The sequence below is a fragment of the Rhipicephalus sanguineus genome, chromosome 3 (assembly GCF_013339695.2).
Source record: "Rhipicephalus sanguineus isolate Rsan-2018 chromosome 3, BIME_Rsan_1.4, whole genome shotgun sequence".
NCBI lineage: Eukaryota > Metazoa > Arthropoda > Arachnida > Ixodida > Ixodidae > Rhipicephalus > Rhipicephalus sanguineus.
Window position 1 is genome coordinate 173,560,374 of NC_051178.1, and position 22,934 is coordinate 173,583,307.

At 49.1% G+C, this 22,934-nt stretch overlaps 1 protein-coding gene across 1 annotated transcript in view; it reads right to left on the reverse strand.

Moving 5' to 3' along the window:
• Window positions 1–22,934, reverse strand: part of LOC119387690 (uncharacterized) — a 238,998-nt gene that overhangs the window by 89,977 nt on the left and 126,087 nt on the right. Inside the window, 2 exon segments of the mRNA XM_049414220.1 lie at window positions 4,988–5,974; window positions 5,976–8,009. Of these exon segments, the coding sequence (XP_049270177.1) occupies window positions 4,988–5,974; window positions 5,976–8,009 (3,021 nt within the window).

Below are 22,934 nucleotides of genomic sequence, written 5' to 3' on the forward strand. Positions count from 1 at the left end.
GGACACCCTCTCCCGTAGGCTTGTCGCACATCGACGGCGTCCCTCATCGCCCAGTTGGCATTGACGGGGGTGGCACATCGCGCAAAATACCACGCGGTTCACGCACACACAAACACCGACGCAGCAGTCAGCACCGTCTCGAGATCGCGCGATAACGCGACACGACAAACCAACACCTCAGACACGCGAAAGAACACGCGCAAACACAGAGAACGCCACTTGCAGAGCGGGGCTTCCGAAAGAGTCAGCGGCTTCGCACAACCACGAAGGTTCCGGCCCGCTGTCGCACTTTCGGTTTCAGCTGACGAAACAACATGCTCCTCCTCCTCCTGATCGCCCGGCAGAAACAGATCAATCGGGCACGCGAACAGCGTGACACAAACGAACAACCGTCACCAACGACGACCCACTGCGGTGGACAGATCTGCTTCAGGAGCGCTTCGCGTCGAGCGGCGCAGCGCAGGCGAACATAAAAAGCGAAAGGGTCTCCTCGTCTCCAGCTGTTTCGCTCGGGCGCAGAGACGCAGGCGCGCTTTCCTTCCGCGCGGCGTCCGGCGAAGCGCAACGCGGCAGCGTTGTCGTCAGTGGCGCCACGGACGCGACTACGTACGCATGTACGCAGGCCGCCGCGGGGCCATTCGCGCAGCGGTTCAACGAAGTCGACAACAGATGGGGCTGGAGCCGAAACGGCGGCCACAACAACGTGGCCTGCAGGCGCCATCTGGAACTGTCTCTGAGAAACACGTGACGGCAAAAACAGGAATGCGCTCACCTCCTGTCACGGCTGGAACAACACGACAGCGATTTATTCCTTCCGCATACGCTAGAAAATTAGGGTGTCACTCTACTTCAAAGCTCTGACGAAACTAGTGGGACGTGCGGGCGAATTTTATGCATCGACACAAAAGTACCGCTCGGAACCCGTTGAGAAGCGTGAATGGTTTCGCGTATTTGTGGCATGCACGGACAGCCTTCTCCGCAAACTTTGCAGAGCTCTCGACAGGTGGCCTAGGTGTCTCGGTGATTGTTAAGGGAGGCGCGTGACTCGAACTGCGAAAACTGCACGACGGGCCGCCTGCAACGAATTTCAATACAGAAACCTAACCCGATGATGACGACCGAACGTAAACCATTAGGAAAAGAAGCAAGTGAACAGCAAATGCAAGAGGAAAGCTAGCAATCGTAAGAATTGCCAAAAGACTTCGAATAAAAATATAGTGAAGAAGGCGAAGAAGAAATAATTATACAATAAGATCAGCTAGAGACAACGAACTTCTAACGTTATAGCGCTGATGCCACTTGTACAACAGCCTTTAAAAAGCATGCGCTAAAAATAGCAACTAGTTATTTTTTTTAATTTACTTCAGCAGCTGCGTTGCATACTCTCCCGGCACCGCTGCAAGACGAGACTGCGCCGTGTAGTTTAAAAAGCGAAAGTTTTAAAGATGGAGCGTTTTGGTTAACCCACAAGACTGTTTTACTGCAGCCTTCGTGTAGAGGCGCGGGCGCTTATCGGACTCCGCGGGAACATCGACAGGAACAACAGCGATAATGGTGACGTCTCGAGATGCAGCCTTTAAACGAAACGCACAGAAGATTCGTGAACCTTTAACTTTATATTTTGTCCTGCACCTGAACTACAATCAAGCTCACTTCTACGTTTGTCGGGCACATGGAAACATGCTAAGTCAGTCGGAGAGCTACGAAAAGTTACTACGGAAAGCTACGCACGTAAGAATGACGTAGTGACATTAAAATGCATGAATATGAATCCTGGGTCTTCAAACTAGCGTTCAATTTCAGTAAGACGCAATAACAACAATATGAAAACCCCTTTAATACTTAACGCTTTTTAGGCTTCTAGGAGAGCCAGAATGTGCCGTCTCAAGAACGCTGACAACGTTTTTTCTTAAGTCCCTAGCTAAGGTTTCACGAAACGAGTGCCGTTAATGAAGTTTTAAATCACTATTTTTGCTAAACGTGTTGGATAAGCTGCAAGTACTCCATGGTGCTAATAAAGATGCCCAGCCAAAACGTCGAAATGAGTTCGTTTCGTTGTGTTTTCCGAAGTGTTTGTAGTGAAACATCAACACAATACGGTTGCCAGCATCTTTTACCTTTCAATGTATACTGCCGTTCTTCACTGATTTCAAGAATTACTTCAAGTGATCCTCAAGGCGCCTCGATACACACCTTAAAAAAGTGGAGCTATCTGCAGCGCATATTGTTTCGCACTGTGCATTTCCCGCCTATCCCCATGAACAATTAAAATCGCAAAAAATAAGTAGCGCCTTAAATTGAGTGTGCGAATTCTAAAAATTGCTTAGTAATCACTAAGACACTTTTCAATTAACTAAGCTTAACTTTGACGTCGCAATCAATTTTATTTTGTGAAAGCTGACACGTCTATTGAATGCTTAGACGCGTAATTTCAAGGGAGACTAGAAAAGTGAATGTGTGCTGCCCACGAAGAAATCGCCCAAGCAAATTAAACTCGCTCACGTAAATAAAAACACTGATGCTCAAATCACCCCGCTCCTTGAAATATCTCACTTCAGTTAACTTTCGCCTCATCGTATCACGGATTCCGACTTTTCCACGGTGCCGCGGCGCATGCCCGCTTTCCTAAGCGGGAAAGGCGCGAAACGGTGCGAGTCTTACCGGCGAAAGGCGCCCGGTAAGATCTCCGGGCGCCTTTCGATCTCAGAGGCTTTTGTTTTGGCGATCCCGGTTGTCCCGGATAACGCCATAAAGCTGCGCCTTCCAGCCAAAACGGCAGATGGAAGCACAGGAAAATGAAAAAAAAAAAGGCGGCTTGCGAAAGGTTTCGAAGTGCACAGTCAAGTGAATCACACTGAAAGGACACCTGTGAGGCGGTACCACGCTTAATCCAACGGAGTTGATACCTTGTGTGGTCACACCGCTTTCAGTCTTCGTCGCAAATGCGGAAATGTGCCAACCAGCCTAACACTGTACGTTGCTATGAATGAACACCACCGTATCACCGTTAACTATGCTTCCCTCGAAGATATATACATATACTTACAAAATTTCATCGCCCAAAACAACTTTCCGGTTCCGGCGTTTGACAGGAAGCTCCAAATACGAACCCGGTTGTCACATTCGCCATTGAGGCGCAATTAAAAGCCCACGTTGTAATTCACTTAAACGCAAACTAGTCGACGAAGTTACTATGACAACAGACGGCAAGGCGCAGTTGGTTCCCGTAACGTAGCGTCCTAGTGTATATTAAACATCTCACAAACATTGCCCCAAGAATAAACGTGCATAATTCACGCCGTTAACATGCACTCTCTATCAGTGAACTGAAGAAAAAAGAAACCATTCACCGACATTATACGAGCGAGAGATAACAGAACTATTCAACGTCTAAGTCGTGAGCGGTGATAACATACTGTCCCACTTAAGTTACATGCACTGCGAAAGGCTTAAAGAAAGTCGTTAGATTTCAATCAGTAAGCTCTTATAAACAAAGAATTCTGAACTTTAAATCATTAGCCTCTTATACATAATGAGAGCCACCGTGATGCGCTCCAAATAAGCCGTTGGAAATAAGCCAGTTCCTTTTGCAGCGGGCCTGTAAAGCAGACTTCACTGCACGTATACCGTTGACGCGGGGAAGTTGCTCTCGTCGCTGCAGGCAAAATCCGAGTGCAGACCTTTCTCATGAACTTACGTTGTTAAACGCCGTTGATTAATAGAAAAACAACAACAAAACAACAAAATCCGGTCACGTGCCATCACGAACTGTACGCCGTTATCCCTACGCGTCACGTGGATCTCAAAAACGAACAACTTCACTACCTTTCTTGAAGCAGAAAGTTTGCTGTTTAGAACCGTAACGCGATACAGAGACTGCGTATATATACTGTCTGTCACGAATGTTAAGGCGGACACATCAACTCGAAGTTAAAGACTAACTTTTGCAAAAAGGTAAGCTAGGAGTTCCGAAGCGCGTGTAGCATGATGCGTTTCCTCCGCGTCCATCTATATCGTTCGTGTGCGAGGTATCTTCAAACGATTACTTGAAGAATAGAAGGAAACGTATTATAGAGAAGAAACTTTGCAAATAACCGAATAGGCCTTCTGTAGTCACGTGTTTGAACTCGGCTAAGCAATAAAGTAACCCTTCTGCTCACCGCGCGTGAATGTGTACGGCTTTCAAACTATCCGTGCATGCCTGGGACGTAAAAGTAAGCGATCAAAACGTTTCTCTACGCCATAGATGAAATTCTGCGCGTTCTGAGGCGAGTTCTGAATATCGCTTTGAACCCGTTTAGAAGGCATTAATCATTACAGAAAATCGTACGAGGCGCGCTGGCACATCTCTCGGAATAAATGAGGAGCGGGGAGTAAAGTGATCTCAATCTCCGAACAGCGCCGCACTTCTCTTCTTGCAACATATCCCAAAACTCGATGAGTCTTAGTGGAGACACACACCTTACATGCACGTTTCATTGCAGGTACCTGATAACGTTCCTCGCGGCTGTCGCAGCCCGGACATATTTATTTCCGGGCGAATACGCATCCTAATCAATGAAAGAACCATGTACAATCTAAATGCGCAGTGACACGGAAGAAGACGCATTCGGTTTATTACATGTACTACACGACAAGCAAGGACGGCGGTCGGCATTAGAGGGGAGTGGTAATCGTCAATAAAATTCCTAAGAGTAACATCTACTACTTGTATGGAAAAGCAGCAGCTAATGTCAACGGGACGCGCGCTTTTACATGAAATATAACCTAGTGTACCTTCCGTATATAAGGTGTAATCAGACAAAAATATTAACGCGTGTTCCATTTACCAGTGAAAGCAACAGTGTGAGCAGGCCGCTGCGCACGGATTTTTTGGGAATAGATCGATGCGCTGAAACAAATCACGCGCCCTGTTTAGGCTTTGCGAAACGAAAACCTTGCGAATACGCGGCGAAATGCCGGAATAACGATAAAAAAAACGACTCACCTCATGGTTCAGTGTGTCGCATCCTAAAGAACCGTTGCACTCGGAGAACGACTTGGGCATCCAGAGGTAACCGTTTGTGACACCACCGTTCACCGCGAATGAAGGACTCTGGGCCGAAAGCGGGGACGACCTGGTGGGTGTCTGCGGCCCCGCCGTGCGCAGTGAAGGCGCTGACGAGGACCTCTGGTCCCAGCTGGTTAAGCGCACAACGACACTCACTCCGTTGCTCTCGGAGAGGGTGCTGCTAGACGACGTAGACGACGAGGAAGACTGGGACGACTGCATGAGCGTACAGTCCAGGTCCTCGTGTTGTCCGGCAGCGGCCCTGCTGGCCGCACTTGACGAAGAGTTCTCGTCCCGCTCCTCAATGTCAGACATCAACACCTTCGACGATACTGCGACAGGCTGCTGACCAGTGCTCTTTCGGCGGTAAGGTGACCGCGTCGGCGAGAAAGCCACGGGTTGAAGGTGATGCTGCTGCTGTTGTGGTTGCTGTTGTGGTTGCTGCTGCGGCTGTCGTTGCAAATGAGGCGAACCCTGGTGAACGTACAACTGCGCGTGGGCCGGCGAGGAACTCCCACCATTCATCAGTCTCGGGGAACGGTACGTCGCGGGAGATCCACAGGGCGTCGTTTCCCTAACGATTCCGGCAACCTCGGCGGAGTTTGACTTTCGGACTCGCGGCGAGGCTCGGACGTCGTCAGCGACGTCTTCAACCGCGTCCTCGGTGGAATGTGACCGCATGGTGACCAGCAGTTTGCCATTGGAAGCCCTGCCGATGGAAGGGCTGCCGGGATACGCGGCACTCTGCGACGGCGCGGTTCTCGCGGTGGCACTACACGCCAAAGGCAGCAAGTGCGAGGTGCTGTCGCGAACTTCGCGCACCGGCGACTGCAGCGCCGCTGCCACGGGTTCTTCGCATGTGTCCTTGCGCAGGCTGTCGAACCACGTCTCGGCCGCACCGATCGCCAGTCCGCTCCTGGACTTGCGGTTCGTTCGTCAGCCGGCCCGGCAGCTTGGACTCCGCAAACATGGCGAGCTCGTTCAGAAGTCTCGCGGACTCGCGGCTGGTGTTGCCGACCCAGCGGGACAGGGTGGACTCCGTGAGCTGCGGAGGCGGTGGCGGTGGTGGCACTTTGCAACCAGTCTGGTCGGTGATGTCCCGGTCCTTGAACATGCCGGGAGGTGAAATGCACGTGTTGGCCAACAGCAAGGCGTCCACGACAGGGTCGCTGGACGGCGGAGGAGGAGGCCTCGCTTGTATGCCTCGCCAAGGGGAGAGCGGAAGCACGTCCGCCGGTCTCACGTCCTTTCGCGGCACGGGCTTTGGGGAGAACGTGAATGTAGTGGAAGGCAACATTGCGGAAGTCGAACCATTGAGAAGCGTTGTTCGGTCCTCGTTGACGTTAGTGTTTTGGCACGGCGGTGGGGGCACCTGCCGTCGGGAGACCGCTGGTTGTCTCGCTTTTGGCACGATTTCCGGCACGGCTTCCTTGGAACTCTTGGGCGGTAGCGTCGGGGGCCTGCAGCACGGAGGCGGCGGCGGCGGCACCACGGTAACGGCACTTGCGGTGGAGTCACGAGTAGGTCCATTCACTCCGGAAGTAACTCTGCCGTCACAACCCTTAGTTCCGTTGAGCAGCACAGTCGACACGCGAACAGGAGAGGACACCGTATTACTGCACTGCTGCAGCGGCTCCGCGAACTTGACGCCATTCTTGGCGGGCTTCGCGCGCTCTTCGGACGCCTTGGGTCGAGTTCTGGGCAGAGTCATTTGTGAAGCCTTCGGACCTGTCGACCACCGATGGATGGACGAGTTGCGAATCACAGGTATCGTGACGGGTTTGACGGGCATCTTCTCCGACACCGAGGCCGCTTTTCTGAACACCGACGACGACGACGGCGGGACGTGCACATCCCGCGCGTTTATCGAGTGCGACCTCGGCGGCGGCTGGCGCCTCGCCGCAGGCGCTATGACGATCGGCTGCTGCTGCGGCGGCACTCTCCTCGCTCGAGCGTCGACGACAACATGCGAGCGAACACCTTCCTGCTCGCCGCCACCGCCGCTTCCCGCCGGTATTTTGCGAGTCCTAGGCTTCGGTATCGCCGATGGCTGCGACGCGCCGCTCGTGCTCACCACTCTCAGTTCACGCGCAGCGAAGTCACCGCCCGTGGGCTGAAGCGAGTAGACGACGGGCGGCTCGCGAAGCTTGGGTCTCGACGCCGCGTGCAGGTCGACCTGGATGATCTTGGCCTCTTCCACCTTGCCCGGTGGGTGGGACGTCAGGGACGAGGAGGGCAGCGGCTTCGTCTCCGTCTCCTGTCTGGAGCACGACGTCGTCCGTGCCTGCAACGAGCCGGACCGGGCCACTCTCTTGGAGTTGTTTCTACGACCGGCGTCGACGCATCCCGCGGTGGCGTGCGGCTGCGGCAGCACCCGCGACATGTCGCCGTGCGTGTGAGCCGCGTCGCCCACCGCCGTGGCGGCTAGTGCGTCCTGTTGTACGCCTCCGGTTGACGATCCCGGCCACGCATGACCGGCCGCCGGTGGCCGTTCCGTGCGGCTGGCTCGCTGGTCCGCGCCGGGGCAGGCGTCATCCGACGCTGCTCCCTGCTGCTCGCCAAAGGGCGGAACGCGCCGCCGAGGGCTGTGAGCGCTGCACTCGCATCGCGTGGGCGGAGGTGTGGACAGCAGCGCGGACGCCGCCGCCGTAGGCTCCGCAGGCAAGTGCGGCGCAGGAGCCGGTGCTGCCGCCGGCTGCTGCGTTGGTTGCGGAGGTTCAGCGTTGCCGGCGGCCGGCATAGAGGTTCGCGGTCGGTACGTGCCGAACACGAGGTGCTCGATGTTCGTGTAGCCGGGGTCCATTCGCAGGTCGACGGCACCCCGTTTGGAGCCGGGCTTCTTACGCACCTTGATGTTGTCGGCGAGCCGGAGAAGCCGGTTCCGGTTCCGGGCGATGCTGTCCAGCGTCGCCTGGTCCACGGCCTGCGCCGACGACGACATGGTGACGGTCAGCCCCGCCTACGACAACGAAAAGAAAAAAAAAAACAATGAAAACATCCGCAGAATCATTCCGGACACAAGAAAACTCGGAAATATATGAAAGACAGTAAAAACAAAATATAAAGCGACGTTGAGAAAGGGAAAAGGCGAAATATAGTGATGGATTGCAGCGAACCCCTACACGACCGGAGGTGTTTACTGGGCCTCATAGGCCACGTTTTCATTTTCGTATCAAATATTTTCCTTTTCTAGGTTTCACTCTGTTCCGCATACGCTGGATTTCACGCCTCATTGCACGCTTGGCTATCGAAACTGACGTTAGTCGTCACGAGAGAGACCCTAAGGCCACAGAATTCTGGCTATGATGGATTGGCCCTGAGCGCACGAGCGACCCGCGTGTTCCGCCTTTTTCGTCTTTTCTTCTTTTTTTCTCCAAGTCACTCGATTTCAAAGTGGTATAGAAGGAAGGGACTGTATTGTTGAACTCCGAACGATGTTTTCGCGGTGTGGCACACGGATATTTCTTTGCATCGCTGCCCTTTCTCCTGCTTGTCTCAACACCGCGACAGGCCGAGAAACAGCCGAGCTAAATTCAAGGAGAAATAAAATCCGCCGAGCGAGTCGAAGTTTAAGCAAACTCAAGTCCTCACAAAACGCACATATAACGAAACTATAACGCTATATATTCCGACACTAACTCAACAACGTTATAGTTACTTTAACTAGCCAGGAAAGCGGAAAGCATGGGCCTTGACAAAGAGCTTGTCTATTTGCCTATATGATGATACCCTTGTCAAACGCCACACTCGCACGTTTCTTAAAAATGCAAGCCTACTGATCCCTCAGAAATCTTGACGACGTGCACTCTTCCTCTCAGAGAGACAGACACATAAATATTAAACGTGAGGTTGTGAAGAAACAATCGCGAAATTTTATTGCAAGGTGTTTAAAAAAAAAAAGAACCACGCAGCTTAGTGAATCAATCTGTTTTAACGATGCTTAAGACTAGGAAATCGGTTTGGCAAATCTGACATGCACGACTGCATACTAAACGTTAACGTAGTATCGGTAGAACTATTAAAAGCTATAAAAGTGCACCTGTGCACGAACATTCAGGAAAATATGAGAATGATGGTGCGTGCTCCGCGAAAACTAAATAATAATAATAATAATAATAATAATAATAATAATAATAATAATAATAATAATAATAATAATAATAATAATAATAATAATAATAATAATAATAATAATAATAATAATAATGAGAAGAAGAAACTTGTGCGATGAGAGAGAGCGCGAGAACCTTCTTGCAGCAGACCTTTTTGCACAAAAGGCAAAACGCCAAAAGGATGGGCGAAACGGACAGAGAAATGCAGACAGCGAAAGTTGAAAACTACAGGCACGTAGCCAGGATATTTTTTTCGGGGGGGGGGGGGGGGGGCAAGGCCTAATTGTTCGAAAGAAAGTCTTTCCATGGCAAAAAGAACAAAAAGTTGCCCGGAAATATAGAAGGCTGGACGAATTTCGGGGGAGGGGGGGGGCAACCCCCCCCCCCTTGCCTACGTGCCTGGAAAACTATATATATAGATAGATAGTTCACCGCATTCCGGTGCACTTTACTCCCCGAATATTTTCAACTCTGCTCGCTTTCGCGAGAACTCCACGTTTCGGTGCACATAACGCAAAGTGTCAGGATAAGGCGAGAGCACATCAAAGGACACGGAAATAGTTGACACTCCCCGTAGTCTAGAGAAACGCCGACAAAGGAAGACGAGAAGAGAAACAGAAATCGAACAGCTCAGAGTGGCGCAAAGCCGGAGATAACACGTCAACAACAGGTTCGGCGGGGTGGTGCACGGAGAAGGCGCGCGCGCACATTCTTCCGTCAACCGTGAACACTGCTACAGGGGCTGCAGCAACGCGACGAAGGAGACCGGTGGCACGCAGCGATCCGAAACGTCCTTTCAGCGAGGCTGCCACCCCGAGAGCAGCAAGAGAAAAGCACAGCGCGCGCGCGAGCACCGTGCTTCAAAGGCGAAGGCGAGGAACGAGAGCCGCTTAACCTGCCCGCGGCTGAACGCTCTCTTGTCTCCCGGGCTCGGTTTGACTTTGTCCTGGGCAGACAAGCGTAGCGCTTGTCCATTGTCCCGCCTTGGTCGGCGGTTGCGTGAGCGGTGAAAGTGCTCGGCACGCCGGATAATCACCGCGAGAAAAGAGAAGGAGAAGGAGAGAGGGAGAACAAACAAAAAGGGGGGGGGGTGTAGATAGGTCGCCGGCTGCCGTATACGCCAAATCTAAGCAGCCCCTTCGCACGACGGCCCGAGAAACCGATCGTCTCCCGGACATCTGGTGCTCGAAATTACGGTCAGCATGGGCTCTATCACAGTCCACGACCACGCTGTATCGATCGCCTTCTACGTAGCTGTAAAAATATTGACAATTACGAGAAACAACGAGGAACCAGGAGTTTAAATCAAGTGGCGTTAGGTGCTACCAAGACATGTTTATGAGGCGCACCGTAGCAGTCTATCCCGAAATCATTTTCACCCCCAGGGGCTCGTTTAACGAGTACAGAAATTTCGTCCCCATCGAAGTGCACACGATGTGGCCGGGAATCGAACGCTCGTCCCCGCTAAGCACCGCGACATCTTGGCCACCTTAGGCTGACGAACCTGGAGTAAACGTCAATACGCAGCGGTTACCCAGGAAAGACGTAGCACTCGCAGCGATAGCCGATGTCACGTAACGGTGGCCGATGTACTCAGACGTTATGCATGGTTGCTCGCGTTCCGTCAGCATTCTGACGACAATAATTAGATTAAGGAAACTACTAGCTGCACCACTGGGCATCGCGGGATTTGATATCTGTACGTGAGAGTTCCGTTTAGCCGAAAGAAAAAAAGAAAGAAAGAAGTCCACTTGATGTACGCGTACTACGGCGACATTTCGATTTCTTTCATACGATTTACGCCAAACCGGACCAATTAGGTTAGCAAACAAACAAGTCAGGTAAACAACGGTGAATTCTACTAAAAAAAAGAAGAAAGAAAGAAAAAGCCAGAAAACTAGACAATAAACCCTTTTCGTAATCTGCAAGTGCGCTTCCCTGCGCTGCATATTCACCCAACTAACGGCGGCTTCACGTGAAGAGGAGGTCCTAGTTGCACGAACTCGGGCTTTTCTATTATGCGTGTTCATTTCAAGAGAGCCAAGTCTAAAATTTCCGCGTCATAGTTCAAGCAAACTGCGCTTGAACACGCTGTTTGCAGAAACGCCTATCCGTCATTAGTTGGGCTAACTGCATCGCAGGAAAGCTAGCTTTACAGTTACGAAAAGCGTCTCCGAGTGCGCAGCAATCGTGGCTGAACGCGGGATGCTAAGCACCTGAGCGAACAATGAGCCATTCCACGATCGTAACTGAGTAGTCGCTAATTAGAGCTGACTAGAACGTATTATGTCGCAGCTTCTTTTATTATTATTATGCGTATTTTTTGCAAGTTCTCAGTGAAGTCACGATTCCGTGAAAATGAGAAACATACACAGGCCCGCGAGGCGGCGGGCAAGGCCTCGACGTCCTCACGTGGGAGACCTAAAGCCCGGTCGGCGAAAGCTCCGCAGGAACATCAATAAAGTTGTTACCAACCAACCAACGGGCTGAAAGAACAACGAAATGCCTGTCGCCCAGTAACCTGTGTAGAGCCAATCAGCGTAAAGTGTTAGGCGCATACGTGTACACGGAGAGTAAGATGGCGTGGACACGCGCACCTGTCCCCGGTGAGTTGCGAGTTCGTTGCGACAAAGACAATGGGTTCAGATGTGTGTGTATACGTTCAGTGGACCAGACAGCTCGGCGAAACTCGAAACTCGTGGACAGCGACACAAAGGAAGCTCGTTAGGGCGCGGACGCTGATGATAAGGCTACGGAATCGAGGCCTGGCGCTTTCCTTCGCGAAAGAATGAACCGCCTGTAACACGGTATTGCCTAAACAAAAGTGAACTTGGAAACTCTTGAGCATGACGGCGAAACTTTAAAGCCAGAAGAAAAATAAAAGCTCGACAGAATAGAAGAAGAAACCAGGGCGTTGTACTTCAGCGTTATAAATAATGCTTATGAATACATCTGTGTCAATATTGCACTGTGTGTGCAACACGAACACGGGCTTTCTCCAGATATAAGAGTTCGTTAGATTTCCTTGAAGGCATACCGAGACCGTTGTCTACAAGTACACTGGAACCGTGTTATTACTGTTTAAATAAATGCCCGCAATCCTTCCTTTTAAAGAAGCTACATAAGTACCCTGAGAAACTTGTACTTAATTAACGGGTAATTAAAACCACATGATCGCCGTAGGAGCCTCCGGTGCAAAAGAAACGAGCTATGTATGTATAACGTTTCATAACGTATCACGCAACGTTTATCTATGTAACGTTTCGTTCAAGAAAACCTTTCATGTCGTCCACGTGAACAAAATTCAAGCTTCAATGAAAGGAGCACGCCAGCGAAAAAGTACAAAAAGTATAACTTTTTTTTTTTACAGGCATACAGAACACACAAAACCTCCACTGCCAAAACTAATCAGCAATGATCTGACGTAGCCGTGATTTATGCTGTCGACTGAAACCCGAAACCGCACCATTTTCATGGCACACACCAAAAAGAAGAAATAAAGAAAGTATAAGAGGATGTGTCAATTACTGCTACACTAATACGACAGCTCTCGCCCGATATGTACACTGGCGCTCCGATAACGTCTCAATCGGAACTCCTGGAAGCACCGACTCCGAAAGTTTCTGGCAGAATGGCGCGCATTATATATATATATATATATATATATATATATATAATGAGCAACCTTGACGTCGGGGCACAGAAAACCTATGCCCGCGCATACGAGCGTGCTTTCCTTCGCTCGACGTCCCAAATCCCGTTCTTGCACAACTCAAAACAGCCTATACAGGCTCCTTCGCACTATATATATACCGAGGCACATTTCTCGTCCTCTAAATATATACACATACATAGGACGTGAGCAAATGCCAGCGCGGTCATCAAGGTCTGCGCTCGCTCGCGCGCTCCGCAGAAGGGAAGTTCGGCCCACTTACGGAGTAAAGGCCGATGACAAAGCGCGCTCGCGGCATCATCGAACGTCTCTGGCGGCACAAAGCCTGACGGGAAGGTATGGGGAGGGAAAAGAAGGGGGGAGGGAGAATATCGCGACGAGACCACACACGCTATACTCGTCACTTATAACAGACACGGCGGGGGGTCAGCGGACCACCTTCACCGTTTTGATCCTCTTCCGTCCCTAACCACATCTTCGACCTCCGCGGTCTACGTCTTTTTCTAAAGATGACAATCCCAGCCAACTCAGAGGAGGAAAAACAAAAAGCAAATGATAATAGCTAAGCAAGGAGGGTAAACGTAGCGAGAAATCGCTGCACACGAGGTGTCGTTCGCAGGCGCCACCAGCCGAATGCCGCGATGGGCGAAGAGATGCCCTGCCATATAATGACGCCTCCCGTAATGCGACGGCCTATACGACGCCGCTCGCGAAGAACTTTTATTATTTAATTTTATGGGGGGCCCCGCTGTTATTTCAGTATGCGACGAAGAAACCGAGAATGTAAGAGGAGACGACGCGGGCCCGCGCGCCATGAATATCAAGACACGAAGCTAAGTGACTTGCTCGAGCTCATCACCATCGTAATGCCCGGCCTCTCCTCACAGCGGGTCGCTCTTGGGTGAGTTCAACGAGCGTGCCAAGAGCATGCGCGAAGGCCATATTATATTTTATGACTGGTCTAAGGTAAGGAGAAGGGCGTAAAAGCGAGTAGGCAACGACGTTCTGGATTACGCGACATGCCGTTGTTCTCAACGTCGTGGCAGCAAAATTAATGTTACTGGGATTACATTGTTTAAAGAAGAAAAATATCTCGCAAACAAAATACACAGTGATATGCGCGAGAAATTTTTATTCCTAACTAAAAAGAATCAAGAAGAGTTTCATGCATTCTAATGTCTTCTACTCTAAAAAAAAGGGGGGGGGGGATTAGAGAGCTATCAAACTACAGGGAGAGCGAGCGAAGGCTGCCCAAGCACCATTTTCATCGTACACAATATTAACGCATAATTAGAAATACAGTTTCGGACATTTTAAGGATGCAGAAATAAAAGAAAGAAATTCCGAAGTATGATGCAAGACGACGGTAGGACTGAAGAGTAATATCTACGGGTTAGCAAGTAAACTCCTGCAGTAGTTTGAAATTTCAACTGAAAATCCTGAACGAGGGAATCAGAAACACGAAAATGTATTGTACCGAAGTCGAAATCACCGCAAAAAAAAAAAAAAAATGCGGAGAGAACGCTGCACCTAAATCGACGCATCTTGGTGCATGGAAGAACAACAGTCCAAGTTTAACGAGATAGAGACAGCGAAGACAAAAGAACACAAGCGCTATGTTGTCGTTCCGTTGCCTTGCCTCCTGTGCCTCTGCATTAAATCGAGGCTATCGTGCTGTCGTTATCTTCCAAGAAGACCACGCTGCTCTTCCGATCTTGATGGGTTCACGATCGGCGGCGTTAAGTGCACAAATTGGCACGCGACGGCGTCTCGAGTTAACCAAATCGGGGTGGAAACAAATGGCGCCGGACTGTCGGCTGAAAGCACAGCGTGCTGCGAAGGAAAACAAAAAAAAAAGAGAAACGAAACACGGCTTTTGTCGGCATTCCGCTCGCTGAGAGTATGCACGCGTAGGGAGCCGAGCCGGTCCCGCCGCCAAATCAATTACCGCCCCTGCGAATGCAGCTTTTCCGCAGGCACGCCAAGAACAGAGGAGAAGCCTCCGCGCGCTACAACGTTACGTCGCGAAAATGCGACGGGCGTTTCGCGCCGGCGGCCAGAATGTCTCCCTGGCGTCTTTCCAGCGACAGGCGTAGAAATGATTGCTCGTCACGATTTAGCTAACTGCTCAGTATTGTCACATGCGTTAACACAATAGCATCCAGGCAATCGAGAGACGTATTCGGAACGGAACACTTGACAAACCAAATTTCTGGCACGAATGCTTTTCAAAACTGTGAAGCTAGATTTTTTGCGAGGCAGTTTGCCAAGCTCACGGCGGCGCAGTAATTTTATTATTGTTTTCAACTTTTACACTGTGTGCTTACGGAAAAAATTAAAAAAAAACATTTTTAATTTATTATTTTATAAGGAACAATACCACGTTGGGGCTTTGAAGCCTTGGTTTGCTCAGGATACTTATTTGCTCAGGAGTATTACACTGTTCAGGAGTACTCATTTCGCTTCTGACCACTTTGGGGCATGCACAGAGTATTTGGAGCAGTTTTGCTGACGTTTGTCAATAATACATAAGTTAGTATATTTATGCGTACGTATCGTGAAATAGTGACGGATAAAATAACTGTCAATTTGAAGCCTCCGCTAGGCTAATTATCACCGTTTGTTCAGTTACTTGTGGCTTCCGGATACATGGATAGTACGTAGTGTCGACAGCACGTAGTGTTGTAAGATGCGGTGTCTAACGAGCCGTTCCATCATCACCCACCCTCCGGTAGGTGTCCTGCCACTCGGCTAGTGAATTCCCGGGCTACGTTGTGGGGAGCTTCGTTCACGGTCTGAGCTGAGTGGGCTGGTGTTCAGAATCCAGATTAGCCGTGCCGGCCTCGTAAAGTTTTCGTGCTCCGCATAGCGACGCGGTGGACGGAAAACGTGGGAGACACCACTGTAGGCGCGCGCCTCCTCGTACTAATGACCCCGAAGCGAAATGCGATACGCGTATAAAGGTCGTCGCCTTTCGCAACTTCGAAACAAACGACTTGACAAAAAAACAAACAAAAACGAAACAGAGAGCGTTGCGCCACAGCTGTAGGTCACACAGTGCAATACACAAAACAACAAGACCTGCACTCCCGCACGTCAGTGGCGACGCATGGACGGTCGGTTACACACAACACAACTATATGTCGTGTATATTAACGAGTCCGCAGGTAACAGCCACTACTGTCTCCATTTCCTGGGCCAATTGGATGGATGTATTCTTATTACGAGTCCACTTCGACACATTCAGTAATGAATGACGTCAAAAAGCTAGCTGCTTTTTAAAACATTAGGCTTCGGAAAGAGTAAGCCAATGAGAACGTGCTAACACGTCGTAAGACGCTTAAGGAAATTATTGCCCTATATAAAGTGATATATGCTCCGTTTGCCCTACATATGGGCCCCCAACGCTTCGGCCGAGCTGTGTTCTCTGACTCTCTAGTGCATTCAACCAAATCTACACCCTATTGTCATTAAGGGGCATCTTTAAAACTGTGCAGTGGTGTTGCGTGGTTCGGTGTGTTATATCGTAACAGTTAACCAAGGAAGCTGGAGCGCTCTCAAAACGTCGGGATATTCTCTTACCACGCGACAACTTTGTACGTCATAATGACGTACGTTCTTTTGAGAAGTCAAGCAGCACTTCTCAGGAGAGCTATATCCGTGAAGTATTTAGAGTGATTTTGAGAAGAGTCTGGTGTTGGGCCTGTTGGTACATAGCTTGGAAAATCGACAAACCCAGCCTTGAAAGACGTACACAGGAAGTGTACGTCGTCTACACCTCCCAGCGTGTGGTCGTCAAAACTTATCATCTTGCGTACGTATCTTTCACGGCTGGGTACGTGGATTTTCCAGTGCTTTTGAGGTTTTACAGAACCTTTTACTAGCGTTTGAAACGCCGCTTTGAGGCACCAGCGAGTGTACGCAAAGTTGTACAACATCAATCATTCTTCATCCGTTGAGGTTTGTAGCCACGTAACGGGTCTAAGGCCGTTACAGGTGCCTGAAGTAATGGACGTCTAAGGGACTACAGAAGGAGTGTGTGATTGCCCCTGACGCCTGCTTAGTTACCTTAAGTTTCGATGAACATTCGAAATGACAAAAAATTAACCCCCCTGTTATAGGCTAACCACCTTTAGGTCCGCACCTTCGTCCCGTCTTACTGTGTCAGGACGGATGACTGCTTACTGTAGGAAGCCGCAGGCTGCAGCGTGGCTTTTATGCAATGGCGCGTCACCAACATATACTCGAAAGTGGCCGCACGTTCCACTGTGCGAAGCACGTACATGTTTGTGCCCTTCTAGTGACATAATCCGGCGTTTGCCATTTAATATAGAGTTGCTCTGGGCTTCCGCTAACCACGGCCTACATACGCAAACGGTGTCGCGTCCATAACTGTGATTCCCGGGTACATTATGGGAGATGTTAATCCCTTTTCGCACGGCGTCCACTTCTCCCAACAAGCGAATAGAGCGCCATTCCCGGATAAGAGCTTAAGCCTTTTCGAATTAAGAGTAGCACGAAAAAAAAAAGATATAAAAAACGTACCAGAGGACGGAAGTAATTTTGCAAATGAAGTGGTTTAGAAAGAAAGTGTCGGCGAACACTCGGTAGCTGCGCGGCAGCCGCCCATAGGTCATTAAGGCGGGCTGTGTCCCACGATGTACTGGCGTTAAAAAGAAACCACGCTCTCCTCACGGAACATTTATTTTCGGCTAGAAAAGGACAAGAAAAGAAACGAACCGAGCCCATAACACAGTTCAGACCACCGTCAAAAGCTGAAAAGCAATGTTAATGGCGCCCAGGGAATTATGGGAAGGATTTTTGTAAAGTTAACGGTGCGGCAAGTTTTGCGCAAGGCGGAACTGATGACTTGACCCGAATATATGCATAGCTCGTTTATTAAATGCGGCTTCGAAGGCAGCCAAATATTTAGCACTATTTCTCTCTTTCCTTGCCAAGCTGAAATCGGCCGCCTTGAAATGTTTTAGTATTTGCCTTTTCCTTACACATGTAAGGAAAATACTAAGTACCTCCTAAAGTTACAACCTCCGGAACCACCAAGCACAGTTAAGGAAATTGGGACTTTATTTGAGCCCTGAAAGAGTCCCATCGGTCGATCTACCCCATCGTTCAAATTCTTTTTTTCTCCTCCATAAGCAGCCTCTAAGCAGGCGACGCTCCAGAAGAATAGTTTGCCACAAAACTGGACACGCTTCTTAGGGCGTACTATGTGTTTTAATTTGTGAAACACAAACATGGCTCAAAAGGACAGACGATGTAGTTTTATTTATAGTGAATAAACTTTTCCTTTTCGCTATCTGTGCCAGGAGACAAAATCTCAAGCTCTGTGCTTGTTCTCGCGAGATGCTGTTAGAGCGATATGAAATGAACAGAGCGAAGTGAGCAGCGCAACCGTACTGTATCTTTCCTTATGCTTAAAACAAGCAAAGAAGCAAATACTGAGCAGCAATGGCAGGACGTCAATGCTAAATGCAGATCAACTCGCGTGCTGCTGTCACAGACAGGAGGAGACGCGGTGCTCCGAAAAAAAAAAAGTGTCATAAAGATAAGACACCGCAGAGATAAGCGAAGGGGGAAAGGTGCACTGCGACGGAGACGGGTGCATTGCGGAACGGAGCCCATAAAGAAGTAGAAGAAGAAAAAAAAGGGGGGAGTTCGCAGATCAGAACGAGACCAGCGGAACGAGACTGACGTCAGCGGACGTGTGGTCCCTTTTCCTTCCTACCCGAGCGCGACAGAACGACACAACACCACCGTCCGGTCACTCTTTTTATAGTCCATTAGAGAGCAGTTTATGAGGGGGCAGCCAGCCATAATCCGCAAGCAGTTTATGGTGGCCGCGTACCCGCAACGCTGCGAGCGCCCGGAGAGGGAAACAAACAAACTAAACCGAGACCAGATCGACCTTTCCTGCCGCCACGCTTTTTCCTTGCCTGCTGCGCGAACAGTCAGTCAATCCAGGCAGCAACCACGATTCGCTGAGCGGGTTGATAGTCGCAGGCTGATCGTCATCGCCAGAGTCGACTTGAGTGGACCGGGTTTGCGAGGATATACAATGTCGCAAATGCCGCATCTAATGTGCGCCGCGGCCGACGACCTCTCTCTCATTGCGCCTGAACGGCAGCAACTGCAGTCAAAGTGCCGCGCAGAACCCGTATTTCAAACGTCGTGACGAGTTCCATTATTAGAAGGAACGAATGTTGAGCTGTAGTTGGTAGGGGTTCGTTATAAAATAAGATATATGTACTTCAGTTGATAATCGGCGTATGTGGCGTCTTGTTTTCTTCTGTATCCATGTTTGCACGTCTTACCTTGTTAACAGTAATAATTATAACATCTGGGGTTATAACCACCAAAACCGCGATATGATTATGAGGCACGCTGTAGTGGAGGGCTCCGAAAATTTTGACGACCTGGAGTTCTTTATCGCGCACTGACTTCGCACAGCACACTGGCCTCATAACAACGCATTACCTTATGTTATAATGATTTCGATTAGTCATCTTGTGTTTCAGGGCGAATAGTATTACTGATATGCAAACGGAAAATAGCGAAGGAGTATAAAAGAGGAAAACTTGGATGAAAAAGAAAAAAAAATGAGGCACCGACATTTCAGTGCAGATACTCAAGCGCCTGTCATAAGCGACCGCCAAGCGTGTACCTTTTGCCGGCGTTTGAACTTCGTTTCTCTTAGTACCATGTATCACCCTTAAAAAAAAAAAAAAAACACGAATGTGTTAGCAGCCCGTGCCTCCTTCGGAACGTAATCGGGTCAATTTGAAAATTATGCTTCTCCACCAGCAATCGAATAAACGTTGTGCAGATAAAACCACGACAGGATGGACAAAACGAATAGTAAAGAGACGTCAGACACCACGAACGTCTCTCGATATTCGTTCAAGCCTGAGCGAGCATCGGTGCAGTTGCCGAGCGAACATGCACAGGTTGGCACGCGATTACAATATATAACTTGCAAGTGACGTCAGTTCTTGTCTTCCGACCACCATCACCGAGCACATACGTCTCAGTGACCGCTCTGTATTTACGCTCGTGCGTGGATCGTTCGGCGTAGTGCGCGTGTTTTGATCGTTTGCCTTGCGTTTATGACGAACGAGAATCGTTCAGGACATTATGCAGCCTGCAGTGTCGTCAGTGGTGTCGCACGTAATGGTTGAAACAACTTCGCACAGCTGCGCGCTCTTCACCGCCTGCATTTTGCGGCGCTCAAACTGCACAGATTTCGTCGCTGATTGCTGCATAAAACCGTGGCCCAATAACATGTTTGGCGCCCAGTCGGCGTTTATTTCACCGAAGAGCTAAGAGGGCCTCCCGAAAACCAAGCCGCGATCGCTGTGTTCAATTCGGTGCTTCACGTTTCGACAAAAATTGACCGCGCATAACTCCGTGGTGATACACTCGGCGAAAAGGTGAGCAGATTCGGAAGCATAACTTGCCTGTTATGAAGTGAAACCCGTACACACAAATATTGTGCAACGTCTGAGGTCCTTCCTGTTTACGCGCCCAAAAGCCATGTGCTCCGCTTCTCGGACAGCTCTTTCGTGCGGTCGCGCGGGCTTGTGATCACGTTTGGCAAACAGTACGTCCCCGCATCTGGTCTTTCTTTCATTATTGATTTACACTTCTCGTGCAGCAGCCAAATATCGCACAAATCGCCGTTGCGATGTGCAGCGTTGACGGGAAATGAGAGCCGCACAGCTTGAGTCCGTGTCGTCTGCTGCCATGTGCTCGGTAATGGCGGCGCATGCCACGAAACCGTATCCCAGAGTTCCGCGGTGTGACGTAGTTGCAAGTTATGTATAGTTGTTTGAAATCTGGCAGAGAGCGATGCTCGTCTCGTGTGGATTCAACTTCACAATTCGTATGCACTACAGAGCGAAAGACAGCGTTCAGAGCTCTAGCTGGTTTAGTGACGAGCAGGCCCGTAGTCAGCGGGTGGGGGGGGGGGGGGCAGAGGGGGAGGCCTAGGGCCCCCTCCCCCGAAATTTTGGTGAAGTAGGTGTTTTCACCAAAAATAAATAATGAAAATAAGTGTTTTTCTCAAATAGTCAAGGCTTTCAGCAAGTCCCCCCCCCCCCCCCCCCCCCCCCGCAAGAAGTTCCTGGCTATGGGCCTGGTGACGAACATATATACGTTTCTATAGTCCGTTTCTCATATTATAGACGGGAAAACTTTTTTTTTTACCAACGTAGTACATATCCTGAATTACGCTGAAGTTTGCAGTCTGGCACCCCTAACAAAAAAAAAAAAGATGCGCGGGATGCGGTGGGGGGTTGATGGCGAGACGTAGACGGGCCACTTCACGTCTCAGCAAATTTCGAGACGCACACGCTTAGAAACGAAAAAAAAAAAAGTCGTGAGTATTCGAGCGAGGGAAAAAAAAGTTGAGGCTTGCACCATCAACTCTCCAACGTTAATCCTCCAGATCAACTTTCGAGAAGATCCAATAATAATAAATTGATCACCGAACGTTAGGGAAGAAAAAGATATAAAAAGAAGACGGGGCAGGAGTGAACACATGAAAAAAAGAAAAAATAGGGGGGGGGGATACGTAGAGTCATCCAATTTTCGTTTAGGTGAATATTCACAAGATCCACCTCATCTTGGTTTCTCCAGATCAATACAGCACACCGCGACGCTTCAGGGAAATGAAGCTTTCTTTTTTTTTCTTCCGTTAATTAAGAAAAGTCTCATATGGGACAAAGATTTAAAGCACAGTTAACCCAGCAATTGGGAAAAAGAAAAAGAAAAGGAATGGAAATGAAATAGGCGGACGCACTTCATTACAGTCCGTGCTCTCGTGCTCTAATTCGGTAACTAAAAGCGCTGAGACGTGAAAAGTGCCGCAGATCCCGCTATAAAAACTGCACTTAACGATGAGAGCGAAATATCAACAGAAAAAAGACTTCGTGAAACACGCGCGGTCCACAAATTGTGATCACAGCTCGATATGGTTTTTCTTTCATTACTCTTTATTTATTTGTTTTATTTTATTTGTTTTTTTTTTTGGGGGGGGGGGGCATTCGCTTCGTGAAGCTTGAGTTTGTCCGTAAACTTTTTTCCATTTGCGGATTACCGGATTACTAGGAGCCGTGAACGGCAGTAGCAAATATAGCAGCGATGGCGTTTTATCCAACTAAAATGTGGTTGAATTTTTGTTTTTATTTTTCGTAGCGCCATGGGTTCTTCTTGATTGGAAACTGTAAAAGTTCTGCAAGCTAGTGGTTATCTCCCTACAACGCTTCATATATGCCAGCAGCTAAAGGAACACGTAAACCACTACAGCATTACCTTCGAGATTTTTCTGGTTGTACTCTGCATTATCAGATGTCACTAGCCGCGTCGCTGCTTCCGTATATTTGTCCTGCAAACCGATAAACATGAAATGGTAGGAGGCTTGCGGGCAAACTATAACACCCTAATGTCCATCAAACGCTGTCAGTGCTCTGTATAACATCCCTGTCGAACAGGTCCGCAAGAGGAGAAGGTTTTACGAACTCGGTAGGAAAGTAACAACATGCCACGCTAAAAAAATGTTGCCAACTACATTCCCAATGACCGTAATCTTTCTTGATAAGATGTTTTGTTTTGCTGTAAAGTCACGAGCAATGTTCGGGGACCAAGTGGTTCCCAAATCATAACCATATCGTGGCTTTGGGACGTAAAACCCCAACTTTTATTATTATTATTATTATTATTATTATTATTATTATTATTATTATTATTATTATTATTATTATTATTATTATACAGTGGCAGTAGAACAAAGACTAGTGGGCACGTTGATTGACCACAACGACACAGTAACGATAACAAGACGAAGCTTAAGGTAAGGGACGAGGTGCACTGACAGCAACGAACTCAGTTCCCGAGCTTTTACCTGAGACCAAAGAAAAAAAAAACAAAATACCGGCGGACCATGAGACTAATTTCCTTGAAAGTAATGCACACGCCTGATAAAAACGCGAATATTAAGTGACGTTATGAAGCTCAGCTCTCGAGCGCTCAAAGAGGTCATCTATAGGCTAATGGAAACGATGGTACAGGACTGAGGCCATCT